The 20,573-nt window shown below is 38.7% G+C and overlaps 1 protein-coding gene and 1 non-coding gene across 2 annotated transcripts; both read left to right on the forward strand.

Moving 5' to 3' along the window:
* The first annotated feature begins 398 nt into the window (after positions 1-398).
* On the forward strand, positions 399-19,469 carry LOC131322088 (uncharacterized). Its single transcript, XM_058353236.1, has 21 exons — positions 399-895; positions 6,014-6,112; positions 7,691-7,842; positions 8,572-8,644; positions 9,911-10,033; positions 11,643-11,751; positions 11,899-11,978; positions 12,192-12,273; positions 12,806-12,945; positions 13,038-13,148; positions 13,349-13,465; positions 13,607-13,696; positions 14,363-14,416; positions 14,581-14,655; positions 14,858-14,933; positions 15,106-15,205; positions 15,864-15,933; positions 16,881-16,948; positions 17,143-17,249; positions 17,847-18,095; positions 18,977-19,469. The coding sequence occupies exons 1-21, from the start codon at positions 770-772 to the stop codon at positions 19,252-19,254; spliced, it is 2,379 nt and encodes a 792-aa protein (XP_058209219.1). The 5' UTR covers positions 399-769; the 3' UTR covers positions 19,255-19,469.
* LOC131324955 (small nucleolar RNA snoR100) lies at positions 8,220-8,327 on the forward strand. Its single transcript, XR_009199536.1, has one exon. It is a non-coding gene; the product is annotated as a small nucleolar RNA snoR100 (small nucleolar RNA).
* Positions 19,470-20,573: the final 1,104 nt, after the last annotated feature.

A 20,573-nucleotide genomic window follows, 5' to 3' on the forward strand; every position in this document is an offset into this window, starting at 1 on the left:
GCCCATTGTGTTTTTGTTTGTTGTTTTTGTAACGGAGTGTTTTGGGAGCCTACATTTTGGCTTTTCTAGATTTTTGGCTCTAAAACTTTTAAAATCTTTTCGCGGAGAACCGAGTCTTATCTTTGGGGTGATTTTTATGATTATATTCCATATTTCATTTTAATTTTGAGATTCCTCGTCGAGACGATTGATTAATTTCAAATAGTTTTTTGATGTAAAGTCCAAAAAAGTTCATCCGTATACTGCTTAGCGGTATCTCATCTCAATTGCCCAAGAGAGTGACCAAAAAAAAAAAAAAGAGGCAACAAGTGGCTGTGTCCTAATTCACTGAATAATATTTCCAGTTGAGGGGAAAAAAATTCTCTCTAAAATTGAGAAATGGTGCAGATCAAAAAAAATTTGAGAAATGATTAATCGTCAATACAAAGTGAGCGGGAGGGTTTGTTTGATGGGTTCTAGGGCTTGATGAAGTGCCATTGACAACGTGAGAGCGAGGTTTCACAAGAGATGCGGGTTTCACCGGTCTCTGATTCTCCACGAAACTGTGACATCTCGGTTCGCTGATTAACGGTGTAAAAATCACCCCCAAGATAAGACTCTCTCTACACTGCGAAGCACGGTATCAATCCTCTTGGTCCCGGTTCCTTCCGTTCCATTGCTCGCATCGCACATTCGCGTATCGCACTGTCATCAACATTTCAGATCGCACATCTCTCTCCTCCCCTCTCTCTCTCTCTCCCCTCCCTCTCCCGGAGCTCAGCGGGAGAAGATGTTGAAATTCCTGAAGGGCGTCGTGGCCGGATCTGGTTCCGGTCCCAATAACCTACCCTACAACATCGGAGAGCCTTACTCCTCTGCCTGGGGCTCCTGGACTCACTCTCGCGGCACATCCAAGGTAACTTCTGCCTTCATTTGTCAAATCCTGCGTCAATTGTCGAGTCTAATCGTCCGGAGTTTTTGTTTGCGATCAGTCTTAGTTATGGCCACGTTGCTTGTTCTTTTAGTGATGATTAATACTTGATCTGATTGTATCTTAATAGTGCGATATGGAATTAAAGATATGTTTTAGGGACTGTCTGGATTTGGTTTTGGTTTTGGTTTTGCTTTGTGCAGCATTCCGAGGATGAGTTTACAGTTACGTATAGTTGTAGTAGACGGAGCTCAATGGAAAAATAGGATTCATGTAGCTAACCCCAATTGATTGGGACACAAATCTCGGTTTGGTTTGGTTAGTTATAAGATCTAGTTGCACTTGATAGAGCTCAATGGAATTATAGGATTCACGTAGCTTACCCCAATTATTTGGGATACAATGCTCGGTTCGGGTTTGTTAGTTATAAGATCTAGTTGTACTGGACAGAGCTCAATAGAAAATAGGACTCATGTAGCCGACCCTAATTTGTTTGGACACAAGGCTCGGTTTGGTTAGTTATAAGATCTAGTTTTGGTTGTAATATGTCGAGTGACTTGGTCAAGGATCTCAGCTTGTTTTCTAGGTTGGACTTAACAAACTCGTTCATATGTAGTTGCGAAAGAAAAATTGTTCGTACCGCCTAACAAGGTGCAACATATTGGTTAGTTCGAAAACCATATGCTAATTCATGCTCTCTAAGTTTTCTACAATCTGTCTATCTCAAAAACTTTCTTGCAAATGTGGGGAGCATGATGAATGGAAGGCTGTTCTAGAGTGCATTGTCGCGTTTTGTGTTTAAACCACTTGAACTTTTTGAGATTCGCTTTTACTTAGAGGTAGCAAATGAGCGGGTTGAAACGGGTCGTGTGTTCAATATTGGCGGGTCGATAGTAGGCGGGTTGAAAAGGGATGGGTGGAATACGGGTTAAGTCATGCCCAAACCCAACCCGACCCGTTGCTCTTCCTTTTCTTCCCTTTTCAAATTGCCCTCCAAAAAAATTGTCTTATGTTGGAAATTAGCAAAACAACATCCACAAGCGAAAACCTACATAATCACAGATTAACCAATATCCTCATCGCACAACAAACAAATCAATTTGTTTGTTAGTACCTCTTGGGAAATTGCTAGTCCTGTTACTCCTACGTGGAGCCCCAGTCGACAGCGACGATCATTGATGCTCATGGGAACTGCTTGAAAATCAAGGTCCTAATCACTGCAACCGAGATCATGCTTGATGAACCGAGACACGTGGTATCTGTAGTGCAACTGATCCGGAAGACTGGCTGGGTTCCGGTCATGAAGGCCGATGAGAAGCTGTTAGTGGGGGAGGTTTACTTGGTTGTTCCGGCGAGTAGGGCCCACTGTAAGGTATCAGAATCAGAGATGGTGATGATTGACTCCGCTTGTGAGAAAAAGCGGCAAAAATGACGCAGTTCTAAAGTTTTGCCGACGGTCACTGAGGGGTCTGGTGAAAAAGTTGAGGGCTCGGATGTGATTAAACAAGGGAATATTACCGGATTGTCCGGATGGGGTTTTTTAGGTTGTACCCATTACCAACCCATCTAAACCCACAAATCAATGGGTTTATTAAGTTGGCCCAATTAAAAACCATATTTAGAAACCATATTAGGAGTAATTTATAAAGATACCAATTCATTAATTCAGTCTTGCATAGATTCTGAACTCGGAAAAACCCCACCCAATTAATCAATTAGCAATCATTGAAGCTCCTCCTTTTGGCAATTCCTGTGGCTAAAAATTGGAGTCATTTGCAAATGCTTTTTCCGCAAATATAAGTAAATATTATTTTTGTTCTGAGTACTCAACTAAATGCTTCTCTAGTATCTTGTTAGTAAGAAGCAAATGTTTTTTTTCTAGTATCTTGTCAGTAAGAAGTAAAGGTTTTTTTTCCGAGTATCTGGGTTACTTCATGTTTTCTCCTCTCTTTTTTTTTTTTGGGATACATATGTTTGAGAGGTTCTTTCCTAGTTGGGAACATGCTCCTGTCTCGATGGGGGCAAAGTTCCTTGGAGGTCATAATTTGGGAGTGCGGTAATGAGGTTTATGTATTCATGTGACTGACAGAAGGTTTTTGCGGCTAAGGTTGGGATCTCTTTATGTTCGCAATCCTTGTCCTTGAGCACGCTTCAAGATTTTGTTTCAGCTTTGTACCATTAAGATATTAGGTTTCCTTGTCTTTTCTTTTGTTTTCCTAAACCTTGCCAACTAAATGAAACTAGGGTATATGAAGAAACGAAAATGAGATGAAAGAGAGTAAACAAGTACTCCCTCCGTCCCGCAAAGATGGTCTAGTATTCCATTTTGGGATGACCCAGAAGGATTATCCATTTTGAAAAGTTTCCAAAAGAGTAATGCAACATTCTCATTTTACCCTTCCTTTTCTCTTACTCAAAAAAACCCCATCAAGGGCCAAAATTAAAAGTTAAACAAAAGTAAAAGGTAATAATTATGATCCCTTAAATATTTGGTTTCCCAATGAGGGCCAGCAAAATGGGCCGGAGGTAGTAGCATTAACTTTGCAAGTGAAGTATTCATAAAAAGAAAAGAATACAATACATCATTGGATCATATCTAATGTACGGTGTTTCAAACCTCAAAAAAAAAAAAGGCAAAAAAAGAGATAATTCTAATGTAAAACAATCCTGATTTCTAAAAGGCGGCAAAGCTCCATGCGGGATGGTCGTGATGGTGATGCTTAACCAATTGTGCGTGACTCTGCGAGAGAGAGCACAGCACAGGCTGGGGCTGTAAGCTTGTCGTGGAACACCCTCAAACTTGTTGTGGAATCCCACATCGCCCATTATAGGGAAAATAATGTGGTATTTTAGTAAAGACCGACCAGCTACTATTAACTTGAGGTTAACCTTTTGAGCTACGTGGTTAGGCTAAGAGTTAAGCTGGTCAACTGGGGGCAGGTCGTTACAGGAGGTATCAGAGCTTGCACCAACCAGAAGTGTGAGACGGGTCCTGCTGGGAGACGTGCTTCGGTGGGCCCGACAATGAGAGGAGCTTGAGGTGCTTGTCGTGCTTAGGCGGTGCTTCGCCAAAACCTAACCGTGAAATAGGTTGATTTACCCCGAGTGTAGGGCTAGGTCGTTGTCAGCATAAATACCGGAAACTCCGGAATCGTTCCCACAGAGATAATCTTTATAGCTTGCTAGGATTTTTAGATGTAAGGGTTCGCGGCGTTTAGACGGCCAACTTTTGGTTTTGCCTTGAAAGGTGAAAAATGCTCGTGCAAAAGACTAGAAATGAGTTTGGACTAAGAATTAAAGGTGGCAAGGCTCAGGAGTTCATAACACTTGTAACTTAAGTTATCTAACCATTCTCAACGAAAACTCGGTTGAATTGCACAGTATAGGCTATCAACCGGAAGATTAAGCTATGAAACCAATAAATGACTAGGAGTGTCGTATGGAAAACGATTGAGCTCTTTTGTTCTCTTGGCAAACATGAACCGAGACATCGCTCCGGAACCATGTGAGCTAGCACATGATCACCGGAGATTAACATCGGTAAGTTTTGTTACATAAAGGCGAACCCTTCTCATTTTCCAAACCAAACCTCAAGTATTTAGTTGAGAAAGACAAGATTAACATAAGTCACATGGCGTTAATCACCCCGCGGCCGAGCCTAATCAGCTACTCACTCATATTGAAAAGACTAGAAAGCTTGGTAATTAATGGAAACATGTTTAACCGATAGAATCGAAAATAAACTTGATTTATATGAAGATCTAACAAGTAGCTACAACTTTAATGCTTGAAAAATTAACAAACAACTTCAACTTACATGTGTTCTTGGAAGAAATAGCTTAAGAAAGCTTATAAAGCATTAATGGAGTAAAAGACTTAAAGTGTAATGTCCTAGATTTAAAAGAGGGAGAGTGGTGGTCCTATTTATACAAAGAGACTCTCTCTCTCTCCTCCAAAATATCCAAAATACAGCCAAAAGTGGAAACTTGCCGCTTATGGAAAGTTAAAAGCTGTCAAAATGTAAGTTGGTAAGCCTCCCGTATCGATACTCCAGAGCCGTATCGATACCGAGCTGTCTTGCTCTGAAACCCAGGATTCCCCGTAGACGACCCGTATCGATACACACAGAACCGTATCGATACGGAGAACAGTGTATCGATACACTGAAGCTTCCAAAACTCTCTGTTTTAATGAAGTATCAATACTCTGATAACTGTATCGATACGGTTCTGCTCCCTGGCAGATCAAGTTTCTCAAGCCTCGTTTTGCCACCCGACGGCCCATAGCATGCTCCGGCTTCTACAGTTCTTCATCCTCAAGCCCTGACGGCTGAATTCTTCAAGACCTCGCCTACTCGCTTGCCCTCAAAGGTTGTTCAAAACACCAAACAAACCCTCTTATTCGCGTATTACCTGAAAAGCTCAACTGAAAACCTTACGCGCAAAATCACTAAAAACGGCAAATAAACATAGAACAAATGACATAAAACGGGACTAGGTGCACCAAATATCTACAATATTGGGTGCTTATCAGGTGGATCTCACATGAGACGAGCTTGAGGTGCTTGTCGTGCTTAAGAGAATACTTGTCTCACATCGCTTGGTGGGTGAAAGTAATGGACCATATGGTGCAAGGGGGACGTTGCAGCCAAGGTGGGGAGATTGTGGAATCCCACAACGCCCATTATAGGGAAAGTAACATGGTATATTAGTAAAGGCCGGCCAACTACAATTAACTTGAGGTTAACCTTTTGAGTCACGTGGTTAGGCTAAGAGTTAAGCAGGTTAGCTGGGGGCGGGTCGTTACACTTGTCCTAGTCAAGGGAAGGGTGATGTGGTCACCTGATTCGATTGAATTCATTACATCCCTGATGTATTGCCTAATTCCCAAACTACGGGCATAAGTAACTCTATATTTGAATCAGGAAGGACTTAATGCCCACAAGGGTGGTATAGAAATAATGAATGACCATTTTGTTCAACTTAAAATACTACGAGACCTTATGCTTTATGCTTTTAAGGACGTTGCATTGTTTTTATTCTTACTTTTCCACCTTTTCCTATAGGATGTTAGTTGACTTGTGACTGTGGGTTCAATTTTCAGGATGATGGGTCTCCAGTGTCAATATTTTCTCTATCAGGAAGTAACGCCAATGATGGACATTTAGCTGCTGGTCGCAATGGTGTCAAGCGTCTTCGCACGGTAAGCACTATGGGGTAGAAAATATTTGATACATTTGTTGTTCTTTAGGTTTGGTCTTGTACTTGTATGCAGTCATTTAGGTCATTTGTTGTAGATTTTCTTTGCATGAGGGAATATTTGGATCAGTTAGTTACCAGAAGATGACATACCCTTTGGATTTACATTTTAGAACACACATTTTGGAATACTGTGCAATTTTATTTCAATATGAACTAAGAGCTCCAAAGCGATCTGAGGAACTTTCATGTTTATTTGGTAGATGTCATTCCCAAGAGAGCAAAGAAATTGAACATAGCGAATAAAAATCTAAGAGGCTGTTTGGCAGCTTCTTTTTTCACTTCTCATTTTCTCATTTTTGTGTTTTGAGTGTTTGGCTGGTTCAGCCAGAAATCATTTTAGGATGATGAGTTCTTTGATTTGAGGAATAGAGAAGAGAAGTGTGTATTATGGCTTTTTGCTCAGATAAATGGGAAAACGACACAATGCTTCTATACTCTCTTTGTTTCCATGATTAATTTTGAAGAATAGTAGCTTAGTTTTGCTAAACGTTTAGCTGTTACATGAAAAATTGCTCCCACATGTAGAAGTACTTTAGTAGATGCTAATTTTGTGAGATTAATAGACAAGTCTTTCCCCAGGAGTGGAGCCAAGATTCAAGTTCGGGGTGGAGAAAATTGAATAGATCAAGGCTTACTAATAAAATTATAAAATATAATATTTAAGATTCAAAAAGATACCCTTGTTCTAATAGTTATCGTCCATAATATCTCCAAAATAATTCAAATGTTCTAACGTTAATCATCCATCAACGTGTAACAAAACTGGTTTACAAAATGGAACTCCGCGTTCTATCAATGTGATTTTTTTCTTGGATTTCGGTCCTTTTGTGTCTTGGTGGTTTAAGACTTTAAGGTACAAAGAAGAAATAAGATGAGAGAAGAGAAAGACGAAAGACTGTTGATACAAGTAGTTGATTATTATTATTCTTTTTTGGAAACCGGGGGTGGCCCATGCCACCTTGCCCCCCTCTTTACCTCTGCCCGTCTATCCCTATGGTATCACTTTTAATGGCATGTGGGTTACCATGATCTTACTTACTCCAGAACAATCTGCTTGCCATGTATCATTAATTTGGACTAGTATTTGAGACTTTTGAGAAGTTGGTTTTCAAAAAATTAAAAATAAAAGGAACAGGATCCCAAAAAGTTAATCGATGATGGTCTAGTCTTACTGTTAAGTTTCCTGGGAATCTGGCGAGATAAGTTTGAGCTTTAACCTATGCCTTTTGCGTTATCCTTTCTTTAAGTTACCAATCAATAAATTTTCAATATTGAGGTTAAATTTTCATAATCTGTATTTGCGTTCGAGTATAAATGGCAGCAATGCTTTTTCGTCAGCTAAAGTTGCATTAGCAGCCTTGTTTCTACTGGTGGAGTTAACTTTTTTTAATCCGAGGAACTCTTCAGTTAGGGGGATTCTGGAACCAACAGTTGGTCTTTTACTTTTCTGATACTTTTCGCGACTTCTATAAATTGTGTTATGATACTTTTCATGTTCAAACCCAAAACAAAATTGCAGGTCAGACACCCAAACATTTTGTCATTCCTGCACAGTACTGAGGCTGAAACTTTTGATGGTTCTACTTCAAAGGTGACCATCTATATTGTCACTGAGCCGGTCATGCCGCTGTCAGAAAAAATCAAGGAATTAGGATTAGAAGGTATTCAAAGGTGTGTAAAGCTCTTTGCTAAATAGTTTTTTACTATGTTGTTATTTGAATTTTGTGGGTTTGATTACCGTAGCAATAGAGTACTCTTTATGTTATATTTTTGTTCATGTGATTTTGAGCATAACTAGCTCTAGCCCGTTGACCATGTTCACACAGAATAGTTAGTCCTGTATACTGCATTAGAAATTCTATGTAAATAGTGCTGCGGATTTCTAGTAAATCAACTAAAAGATAGCGCTCCTCCTTTCTGAGATTTTTTGTTTTTTTTTTGTTTTGTCATTTACAGACTTCATTGCCCCTTTTATTTGATGGAATTTATTTACCTCTCAGTAATAGCTGCATAGGTTATATTTTTGGCCTTTTTCGATGCTTTGGACTATGTAAAGGAAGCATGGTAATGTGCACAGAAATTGATTTGGGTCTCTAGGCCTACTCTTTTCAGTGCCTTTCAGCTTTGATTTGGGGGCATGGTTCCGCAGAAAAACGTCCCTTTAGCTCCTCGGTTTTTGGAGGTATAGGGAGCCACCATTTTAGTGGTATTCTGAGATAAGCCACTCTGTGCATTATTGCCAAAAGTTAGGTCTATCTATCTCCAATCCTCCCCCGCCCATACCCCTAATGCTCGGAGACTAGATGAGTTCTGTTATTGTTGTTGTTGTCTAATATCTTCATCATCCTTGTGTATGCGGACTTGGTTCACTCAGAAATGTTGTGAATCTTTTGATGGCAGGGATGAGTATTATGCATGGGGATTGCATCGAATAGCTAAAGCTGTGAGCTTTTTAAATAATGACTGTAAACTTGTAAGTATTTTCAACCAAAGTTCACAATTTCTTTAGGCATTTGTGAAATGTTTTGAATCGGGTTCACATCTAGAAAAAAGTTTCATATTCCATTTGGAAGCAAATTTAAATTGTTTACCATCACTTGATTTCTTTCATATTGTATTTAGGGTAAATAAGTATACAGATTTATTTTGTGAACTAGTTTTGGGCGCGTGGCTTATGTCCTTTTATCGTGTTCTAGTACTATATTCTATGAAGCACGGGTACTCCAAAAATGTTGTTGTACGAGTACTGGATACGGCAAAATACGTACCCTGTATGCCATGGTACGGGATGGGTATATATTTCTTTATGTACTAGATACGTATTCCCTCCGTCCCAGTTTGCTTGCCCCTTTTGGGGAAGTGAGTTTTTATGGGTAGAATGATGAGAAATTTAATTGGTATTGACTTTTTCAATTTGCCCCTACTTTATGCTTTGTGGACATGACCCTTAATATAGAAAAGAAAGGGAAATGATTTTGCCACTCCCTTTTTTTTTTGTTAATGCCACTCCCCTGCAAGTGTATTTTTACACCAAAAATACACTTGCATGGGAGTGACGTTAACAAAAAAGAGAGTGGCAAAATCAGCAGCCAAAAGAAAAGATGAAAGAGTAATGGTGCACAACTTTTTATGGTGACTTTTCAAATGGACATTCATTTTGGGACATCCATAAAAGGAAAGAAGGACCAGCAATATGGGACAGAGGGAGTAATGGTTAATGTTAATAACTATTTATCCTTCCATTCTTATGTCATGTTTTTTATTTATCTTTACTATTCTTTCTTATTTGCAAAAATACTAATTTGAAGTATCCACACAAAAGAAGGAAAATAAATAAATATGGAAAGTACAAGTATGTTTTTCTATAGCATGCTAAAAATATAAATAATTATATAAAAAATATTGGCGTACCCTCGCCGTACCTGTTCCCTACATTTTAGGTTTTATCATGTACCTGTGTCTGGGGTTCATTGACTGTATTGATCCAGGCATTTCTGGTGCTAGTTTAAGTTGGTGATTTCATGATTGGGGAGCTACTGACCAGTGCCCTAGTGTTTGAGCATATTTTCTATTTTTTCAAGTTGTTGGTTTCTTATGCTTTAAAATATTGTTTCTCATACTAGCGTAAATATTGTAAATTCCGTGGTCCAATTACTGATAATTTGCTTTCTTTACCGTCCTGCCTGGGGAAAAGAAAAACAACTTTGTGTTGTGATTTGTGATTGGTATTGGTCTGCAGGTGCATGGTAATGTTTGCTTGGCCAGCGTTGTCGTTACTCAAACTTTGGACTGGAAGCTGCATGCTTTTGATGTTCTATCCGAGTTTGATGGAAATAGTGAAGCTTCTACTGGACCAATGCTGGTACTGTGTTTTTCTGGATGCTCTTCGTTGTGTTGCAGTTTCGTTATAACTTAGGGGTTTTGACAGTTGTTTCCTTTATCATAACAAATTATGTGCCCTAGCAACATCTTGTAATTTCTAAAAGTCGAAGCACTCTTATCCAAAGCGCCTAACCAAATTCTTCCGCATATTTCATGCCTCGCTTCTCAGAGAGTGCATCGATGGAGAGATGGGGAGAGAAAATTCCTGGGAGGAGGCTTAGGACAGGAATTTCAGTGCAAAGATGGTTGGTTGTGTTTAGCAAAGCATGGGAGTTTTGAGTTAGGTAATGGCCTGAATATTCAGTTTTGGAATGATGTTTGCTGAAGATACTACCCAGCAGACAACCCTGTATCGGTAGCATTTCCAGATCTCGTACAACGTTATGGTTGATAAGGATGCTTTGGTGCGGATTATTTTCTTAATAACGTGCTTATGGTAATTTGGGACTCTCGAATCATTAGAGCTCTCCCCGACTGGAAGGTGGGGGCCTCGGTGGAGTTTTTTGAACTTCTTTATGTGGCTGCTGTACCCTCAATTGTGCTGGACAGTAGGATGAGGTAGAAAGAGGCAACCAAACTTTCTTAGTAGAGTCTTATTTTTCCTTGATAACTGGAGGGAGGAGTAACTCATTTCCTTCAAGGACTATTTCAATGGCTGGAGTCCCGACTGAGTCCAATTTTTTGTCCAGGCAACCATATTATTTAAGGCTTCAGATCACCTTACAGATGTTGCATGTGGTGGAGAGAGCAGAAAAGAAATGGACCAACTTATCATCGGTTGTGATGTGGCTGGCATTTATGTACGCTACTATTTTCAATTTGTTGGATCATTTGGGTGATGTCGACTTTTTCTGAAGGTTTTTGGAATTGGATCTCTGTTTTTAGGAAGAAGAAAGCTTAGATGGTTGATCCTTTATGCATCATGTGGTGCTTGTGTGGGGAAAGAAATAGAGAGATTTTTCAGGGCGCAGAATTGGGGATCAAAATCTTAGTTCACGGATGTTGCACAGCACACATTTTGGTGTAAATGATCTTTTTGTGACCCTCCTCTCTTCTAGAGTTCAACTGGGCTGTTGATTTCTCTACCTTTGTTCTTGTTTGTTTTGTATACGTGGCCCCACAACCAATTCCTGGTGCCTTCTCGATGCATGTTTTACATTTTACTTGTTAAACTAATCTAAATTCGCTTAAGAAAGGGACAATTATTATTTGTGAAGCATTAGACTGAAGAATAGAAAGGCAAGCGATCATTCGAGTCAATGATTAAATCCAACTTACATATGTTTCAATTGCTTAATTTGCAGGCTGCTTATGCGATCTACTTTCTAACCAACACTAATTATAAAAATGCTTCTCTAAACACGTCTAAATAATAGTTTCAGCGTATTACCTAGATTATGCATATGGAGTATTTAGCCACAGTAGTTCCCGTTGGAGTACTCAGACATTGATTTGGGTTTGGATTCACCTCTACTGATTTTCTTGTTGCCTTCATCATTCATTTTTAGAATATTGTCTGGATGACCCCCTTTGCAATGGTTTGCCGGAGATAGTTCTTGTTACTCACGCATTGACATTTCTTCATGCAGCAATATGAATGGCTTGTTGGTGCACAATACAAACCAATGGAGATGTCAAAATCTGACTGGGCAACAATTAGAAAATCTCCACCTTGGTCCATAGACTCTTGGGGCTTGGGTAAGTGTATTATTGGCCTGTCATGGGTGTTGAATTTATTGGTATTGCATTGATCCCTTCCATGAGGTGTCGAATTGACCGGCAAGTGGTCTTTTCAGGCGTTCAATATAGATTCTAGTACACAATCTGAATGTCTTTATATCTTAGGTTGTCTTATATATGAGCTTTTCTCTGGTACAAAGTTGAGCAAAACGGAGGAGCTGCGTGACACTGCTTCTATACCCAAGGTATTGATGGCTCCAAATGTTTTCTTCCTTATTCAGTGTCATTTCCTTTTTGTCGTCTAAAAGCTATGTTAGGTTGCACAAGTATATTGGTTTTGCTTGTGCATGTGTGTTTACCTGTTGCTAAGAATTTTTTTTTGCCTTCAGTTGCTTTTACTTTCAAGTCATTTGAAAGATTCATCTTCATTTGCACTTGTCTATTTTCTTGTCTCACAGTCTCTACTTCCAGATTATCAGCGGCTTTTGAGTTCCATGCCTTCTCGCAGGTTGAACTCTGCAAAGCTTGCAGACAATAGTGGTGAGTTTTTATAATTCCTATGTAAGCAAATCTGATAATTTTCTTTGCCTGGGATTCAACTAACAATGTACTTTTGAAAGGAGAAGTTTCGTTCATTCGACATCCTATCACAGGAGCTTATTGTTTTCCTGAGAGCATCACTAATGCAAGATTAACCATCCATAATAAGTTTTTTTTCCCCCAATTGAACCTTCTAAACTTGTCAACTTTATGCTCTTGACCGCTATTCAAGGGAGGAAAGTGAACTTGGTAAAATGTCGGGACGCATTCTCGGTTTTGGAATTTACTTTATGATTCACAACTGGTGACTTAGAATTGTCTGGGTCCAATGTGGTGACCTTTTCATTCACTTTATATTACTTTGTTCTTTTTCCTGGTAGTGTACTTTTATTGATATTTAGCACCTGAATTTATACACTTGTACGCTTTTGTTTTCTGTTGTTTTTCTTAGTATGCTTAACTTGTTTCAGCACGTCACTTCTTTAATATGTGAGACCTCTTTGTGACTGAAAAACAATCTATGTATTGGCAGAATATTTCCAAAATAAGTTGGTGGATACCATACATTTCATGGAAATTTTGAATTTGAAGGACAGCGTTGAAAAAGATACTTTCTTCCGCAAGCTTCCAAATCTAGCAGAACAGCTTCCTCGCCAAATTGTGCTGAAAAAGGTTTATCCAAATTTCTAGTATGATATGGTCAACTTCTGTTCATTATTAGTGTTTTCTGTGGAAATTCATTGTTTGTTGTCATGTCTCTACAGTTGCTTCCTTTATTAGCTTCTTCCCTAGAATTTGGTTCAGCTGCTGCCCCTGCTTTGACTGCACTGTTGAAAATGGGTTCGTGGCTTTCATCAGAAGAATTTAGCACCAAGGTCATACTCTTTCAGCATCTCGTAGTGGCTTTTTGTTCATTGTGATCGCATTCAAATAGTTTGTATATCTGGCTTTTGCGTTCGGTTTTTTTTAATGATTTTCGTTACTACCATGTATCCCCTATTATTTGATGTGTGTAAAGAACTACTTTTTCTTACTGTTATGTGATATGTTTAGAATGCCTTGCTCTTACTTTTAGGTACTACCAACAATTGTCAAGCTCTTCGCCTCCAATGACCGGGCTATTCGAGTTGGTCTCCTGCAGCATATTGACCAGTATGGGGAGTCATTGTCAGCACAAATTGTTGATGAGCAAGTATACATGCAGTTTTAACTCTTATGCAGTTTTCTTGGCACTGAAAAGAAAAATATTTGTTTCTGTTTGGAATTAACCTTTTCTGACTTATTCCACTTTTAGAGTTCGACATTCTAAACTGTATATGACGTTTTTCACTAGATTTACCCTCATGTTGTTACTGGGTTCTCCGACACGTCAGCTGTTCTGCGGGAACTGACTCTTAAATCCATGCTTGTTCTTGCTCCTAAGGTGCGCATAGCTTATTCTTTTGCTCGCAGTAGAAGGACTTCTTTTTATGTAGTGTTGGAAACTGTGCATTAGTTAACAATCTTCTATGTTGATGTGAATCAATTAACATAAAGGGCTAGAAAATAGCAGCAACTACTGTAATTTTGAATCAGATTTCTGCAACCACTGTTAAGACTCCTGAAATCCGTGAGTTCAGAGCACAAAATGTTAGCCTTAGTATATCAAGTGGAAGAAGGATTAGTAGTGGAACAAAGTTTACAACTTACAAGATGAAGGAGAAAATGAGAAGAAAATGTGGAAGGGAAAACAAAAAAGAGGACTAAAATAGTTACTTGATATATAGCTCCATCCGAGTTATGATTTGAGTTTATTCTGAGTTGGGCATTTCTGTACTGACATGGTATGGGCATGTTCATTGTCATTGACAAAAATGCTTTCGGTTTTCTATTAATCTGCTATAATTAGTACGTACGTGTTTTCATAACTTGTAAGCGTTCTATTCTTCTTCCTCATGAAAGCCATCTTCTTTGAAGTTTACAAGTTCTTTGGACATGTTGAAAAAAAAGGAAAAAAAGTTCCTTGGATAATGTTATTCTATCATATTTAGCAATGAGTTGGGTTTGTGAATTATTTCTAAAATTGTTTCGGTTCGACTTATAATTGCAGTTGTCCCAACGCACTATCTCTGGGTCTCTGTTGAAGTATCTTTCTAAGCTACAGGTATTATGTTATCCATTTGTTGATCCAACTGTAAGACATCAATTATTGGTTTTATTGATTTCCATTTAAAGGGTCTGCCTTCCAAAGTAATATTACATCCTCTAGTACGGTAACTTCAATCATTCATTTGAGTTTGTGTTTCTTCATACTTTCAAGTTTTGCAGGTTGATGAAGAGCCTGCTATTAGAACAAATACTACGATACTGCTTGGGAATATTGCCAGCTACCTCAATGAAGGGGTCAGTAACAGCTAGTTTGCATACCTTTTCAGTATACAATATCCACACTTACAGTATTATTTTGTTTGAGATGCTCGATCTTTGTTTATTGTACTCAATGTTTTAAAACAGTCGGCAGCACTGATCATATGAGGGACATATTTGGATATGTATGTTAATTAATCTATCAATCTTAACAATTGGATCTGAAATTTCACTGCAGACACGGAAAAGAGTTTTGATAAATGCATTTACAGTACGTGCTTTGCGTGATACATTCTCTCCTGCCCGAGGAGCAGGTAAAGACTTAGTACCCTGTCTGTTGTGATTATTTTACCTGCCTTTATTAGTGGGATTTGCTCTCTCTCTCTCTCTCTCTCTCTCTCTCTCTCTCTCTCTCTCCACATAATTTTTATATACTTATGTTACTGTGTATGCCTCTATCGATTAACATTAATGTATATTGGGCAGGTATTATGGCTTTATGTGCAACAAGTTCTAGCTATGATGTCAACGAAATAGCCACTAGGATACTGCCAAATGTTGTTGTCCTCACCATTGATCCTGACAGGTTATCTGTTCTTTTAGTTTGCTAGTTCCGTTTTATCTGTCTAGTTTCAATGTTTCTTCTTCGGTATCTTGCATCATTAGATGATTTGGCAGTATTTTCAATTGCTTTTCCCATGTATTTGCTATTCACACTCTAGGAAAAGCTCTTATCATGTTGCTGGAAGCAACAGTAATCTCTTCTCCCCTAGTGTAGTGCATTGCCTACCTTTTGATTCTCTTGGTGATTTATTATGCATCTGGCCTCAGTTAGTGGAGTGTAGAAAAACGCCAATAATGATGTAAATATCAAGATTTGGAAACCTTTCTTTCCCCTTCTCTCCTCTTTATGCATCTTCTTGTATTGCATAAGTCGCTCGTGTGTTACTTGGAACCCGTGTCGTCTTTCCAGTTGCCCACAGATAAGTGGTCCTTGATAGTGCACTACCAGACGAAAGATCGTAGACCATTTGAACTGTATTTTTGTCAGGTTAACTACAATGTTCCCAAACCATCACTACTTTTATGTTCCCCCATGCGTGCCTGTTGAACTCTGTTAACTGTTGCATTCTTGTACTTTGTTTTGTTGTCTACTGTCAAAAATGGTTTAATTTGAAATGCAAAAGCTTCCTCCATTTCTTTGGAGTTATGCAAGTTTCTGACTCTCCTCGTTTATGGAACAGTGATGTTCGATCAAAGGCATTCCAAGCAGTTGACCAGTTTTTGCAAATAGTGAAGCAGTACCATGAGAAGGTCTGTTACTGGATTCTTCTTGCTTGATTTTGATTTCAGTGTGGCGGCTTCTTTTTTCTTCTTCTGGAGAATATCTGCTTTGACATATTTCGGATTTGGGCAATTACGGATCACGAAAAAGAGCTAAAACATTGCTTTGTTAAGAAAAGATGTTCTTCTTAACATATTCAATCTTGTTGTATTTTCGTCATACATACAAGTGAAGTGGTGAACTGGACATAGCCTCACCCTTACAAAATTACTGATACACTCCAAAGTTCCTACCCTTACGTGATCCGTCCGTCGCAGCTTCCTTAGGTGTGTGTCTTCTGTAGGGAACCAAAAACCTTCCCGCTCAACCAACAGCTCTTGGCGTTATATGTCTCCTCCGTACCTAATTGGTCCTTGTACATTACTTGATTGCTAGTTCCATTTAGAGGCTTGTTTAAGCCTTAGGGAAACAAAGAGACAGGAAAGGAGATATTTATTTTTCTTCTACCACTTTTTGGTTCCTATTTTGAGTGGAATTTGAGGAAATATATTTAAAAATGCATGGAGAAGCGAAAAAGACAAAAAAAAAAAAAACTTACTTTATTTTTAATTTCATTCATAGTTACTTTCCTTTTCTCTTCCTTTCCACAAATTCTGAACAATTGGTAAAGTATCATTTTGGTCATTTTACAAGGTAGATTGATTTTCCATGTAATCAATTTTCTCAATAACCTCTTAGTCATGTAGCAAAGTTATGGATTCATATCGGAAGTTTGAACTTCCCAAGGCGAAGAAAAGTGTAACATTTAGTTTAGTTTGTACTAAGGTATGGTAATATCGTCATGGAAGGCAGCGAAATAGCAAGTACTTAATTTAAGAGAATAGGTTGGTTGTAGTGGTGTTGATTGATGCCTTCTTTGTCCTCCTAGACTGAATAACACTGTTGTTCTATCTTTCATTTCTTGTCCTGTGTCTAGACAAATGCAGGGGATTCCACTGGGGCTGCGAGCGGAGCAATCCCATTAGCAGGAAATGCTCTACTTGGGTAAGTTGATGTTCTGTTAGACTGTTACTAACATGTGGCATTTTTTTTGGAGTAGCTTTATTACTGATTTTATTGCATGACACATGGTTCTCAACTTCCAATATTAGCATGTATCGTCTATTAAAGATATTCCGGCCCATTTTCAACGAAAAATGAAAAAATGCAGAGACACTGAGCATGATATTGCAATGCAGGTGGGCCAGTTCCTTAACACACAAAGGCAAACCTTCTGAACAAACACCACTTGCTTCAGCTAATTCTAGTGTACCTCTTTCGCCTGTGGTCTCCAGTGCCAGCTCTGGTATGTCTCTTGATTGCTTTTATTGTTTTCTCATTGCAGTCAAAATATAGTTTGCTTCCTTCCTTGTGGATCGGTTTTGCAGTCCTATTCTTCTTATGACAGGGTTTTCCCTTGAATGGAGTGTATCAAAATTATGATTAAAGGGCATACTACCGTTTCTATTCCTTTTCTTTTCCATTGTTGATTCCTTCAAGAAATCCAAGAACCAAACGAATGCAAGGGGTAGTTTTGGAATTATGATATAATATTTGGTGGGTTTACAGCTCAATTGCTCATTGATATACTTGAAAATATTGGGATCTACTTGGTAAATATTTTGTCCAACAGTTATCTATGAACAAGCACAACTGTGTGTGCGTAAGGGGGGGACCGATGTGTTAGAAGATAGAACAAGCACAACTGTCAGACAAAGGGGATCTCGTACACTGCTTGATAAGAATGGAAAGGCATAGCCTGCATTGTCTTATCTACGCCTGCAACGGCATGGATATGAAGTTGTTTTACATGTGCATTATCTACAAAAGCTATGTCTCTATTCCTGTCTGCACACACTTATATTATGTTTTCTTTGGTGTCAATTTCTTGTGACGACTGCAGTGATGGACAGTTCTAATATAATGCCAGTCCGCATAAGTTCCAGTGAGGATATAGCAGATCAACCTGCTCCAGTATCCCCTTCATCAACTGATGGCTGGGGAGAACTTGAAAATGGTCTTCATGAAGAGAATGGAAATGAAAAAGATGGGTGGGATGATATCGAACCACTTGAGGAGCCAAAACCATCTCCAGCCCTTGCGAACATCCAAGCAGCTCAGAAGCGGCCTGTCTCACAGCCAAAATTGCAAGGTAAAAAGAATCTATTGGACTTATTCTCGGTGGGATAATTTGCCAGCCCAAACTTTAATCAGACAAAGTGACAGTTCATGCCGGATTACTTTGACCATATCCCCCATATGGAAGTCCTAGCTTAAAAATTGGAATCAAACACAATCAGAGACACAGAGCAAGGATATATTTACATGTAGATAATTGGTTTACTGGTTTTAGATGAATCAACTAATTTCAAGCTAGTATAGTTACATTGATATGCATTTTGTATAATAGCTAAGCGCAGTTTTTCCCGTAACTAGCCGGTGTAATCCAGGAATCCAATAGTTTATATAGGCATAATCTAGGAAGGTAAATTAACCACTCTGGTTTCTATGAGTTTAACTTTCTCTCTGGTCTATGCTAAATTGTGGTGTTTAGGGTGTAATCATAAACCTTTTGATAGAGTGTTTATTCATCTGTTTAAGAAAGTTGGAGACGGAAGTAAATCACTATAGGCTTCCAACCAAAGAGGACAAAAGGCAGGAAGTTAAAAAGGCGTACTTCCTATATTGTTCTTGGATGGAATATAGAATTAAGTAATTTATTTTCCTCATGCACCAAACAACCAACCATCTAGAGTGAAATGATGTTCCTTTTGTCCCTGCTTTAGTGCATTAAATATAGTTTCCTTGTTCATTGGAATTTTTTCTCGCCCTATTTTACCAAAGGAAGCATGCCTATTACCTATGTGCTTATAGAGCTAATAGGCAGGTCAGAATCATTTAGATGATTGGGCTTGGAGAATTAACACATCGAATGTATATGTCATTCCACAAAGGGTGGTACTTTGGTCTAGTGAACATTCCTTTGTGAACTCATTGTGCATAATGTAATAGGAGAATTTGCTGTTTGCTCAGGTACAAGTTTGCAAGCCAAGAACACGGTGAAGATAACCAAAAACGAGGACAATGACTTGTGGGGTTCGATAGCTGCCCCTCCTCCTAAATCGACATCAAAACCTTTGAACTTGAAACCAAGTGAGAAAGTTGATGACGATGACCCATGGGCTGCTATTGCTGCTCCTCAACCCACCACAAGAGCCAAGCCATTGTCAGCTGGGCGAGGACGAGGGGCTAAACCTGCCGCCACAAAATTGGGTGCTCAGAGGATAAACCGGACATCCTCTGGGATGTAAGATACGGCGAAATAGGGGGCAGAAATGGAACAAGTATAGGAAATGAAAACAGGTTAAGATAGGGTTTGTACATTTTTGGCTTCTTTGGATCAGTGTTGATATGAATGATATCAATGAGATTAAACCTGCCATGAGTTGTATTTGTGCTTTCTTGGACATAACATTTGATTTGTAATATTATTCTTTTTATCAGCCACTATTCTTTCCTTCCAAAACGTGTTGTGTCTCATAGTTGACGATACTTGTACGCAGAGAGCATTTTTTTTGTATTCTGTATCTGCTTCAAGTTGGAATACCTGTCTCTTTTCTCGAGGACCACAGGAATTGCTATGGTATTTTGCAACATGGATGATACAAGGTGTAGTGATACCCTACTGTGCACAAACTTCCTCATAGTTTCCATAACTTCTTTTGCGGTTTAAACCAATTTGGAAAGCTTGGATAAAACGCAGATTAACTAATTGGAAAAGTCTCTCTCTCTCTCTCTCTCTCTCTCTCTCATATATATATATTGTCAGAGTTAGTTAGTTAGTTACCTTCGGCTGATGAAACATTTTGAGACGTAATGTTACATAATCAGCACGTAGTGATTTGTGCCACTTTCCCCTAGTGAGTTATTCCTCTGTTCATTTTGAGTATTTTTTTCCCCCCCTCTATGTGCCTTTTGATCTTTGCCGATTGCATATTGCTCTTTTTTTCTCTTCTTTTTTGCCACTATTCTATAAATTAGTAGGGGATTAGAGAAGAATTAGCGGTTTAGTAAAAAAGGGGGTTCGACATTTTTTCATAGACTTGAACCCCAACTCTCCTCCTTGGAAGTCAACTGGTACAACCAGATGAGCTAAGAATCACATCTACATATTCTATTCACGACCCTCTACAATTGTGCATTAGTCTGATGAACACTAACAATTGCTTATTGACATAGGATTAAAAAACAAACAAAAATTGTAAAGTACGATTTCTGTTTATCTTTCCAACTTCCCCAAAAAATTACTCACACAAAATACCCACCCTTCTCCACACTTAATATATTTCAGCATATTAGATAAGCACTCTTGCCCTACTTTATATGTTTTTCGGTGTTCAGTTCCTAATAGTCAAACCCCAACAGATAAGAGTCTTCAAATGTAGCACCATCTTTCATGGTGTTTCTCAGTTTCTGTTCATAAGTCGATGTTTGATTCGGGAACGAAGTATTGCATCGTTGGAAACTATTTCTGTTATCATTTGTCTCAGATTCAAGCCCGATAACATTCATGTGCATGCAGTTATATTCAGCAAATGCAAGTTATCCAGTACATGCAATAAACCATGTG

The sequence above is a fragment of the Rhododendron vialii genome, chromosome 4a (assembly GCF_030253575.1).
Source record: "Rhododendron vialii isolate Sample 1 chromosome 4a, ASM3025357v1".
Taxonomy (NCBI): Eukaryota; Viridiplantae; Streptophyta; class Magnoliopsida; order Ericales; family Ericaceae; genus Rhododendron; species Rhododendron vialii.

Excerpts from the sequence above, each read along its gene's own strand:
- LOC131322088 (XM_058353236.1), top strand. The coding sequence starts at position 770 with ATGTTGAAATTCCTGAAGGGCGTCGTGGCCGGATCTGGTTCCGGTCCC. Across the intron at positions 12,274-12,805 it reads AAAGCTTGCAGACAATAGTG|AATATTTCCAAAATAAGTTG; the intron begins GTGAGTTTTTAT and ends ATGTATTGGCAG. Across the intron at positions 15,934-16,880 it reads TGAAGCAGTACCATGAGAAG|ACAAATGCAGGGGATTCCAC; the intron begins GTCTGTTACTGG and ends TCCTGTGTCTAG.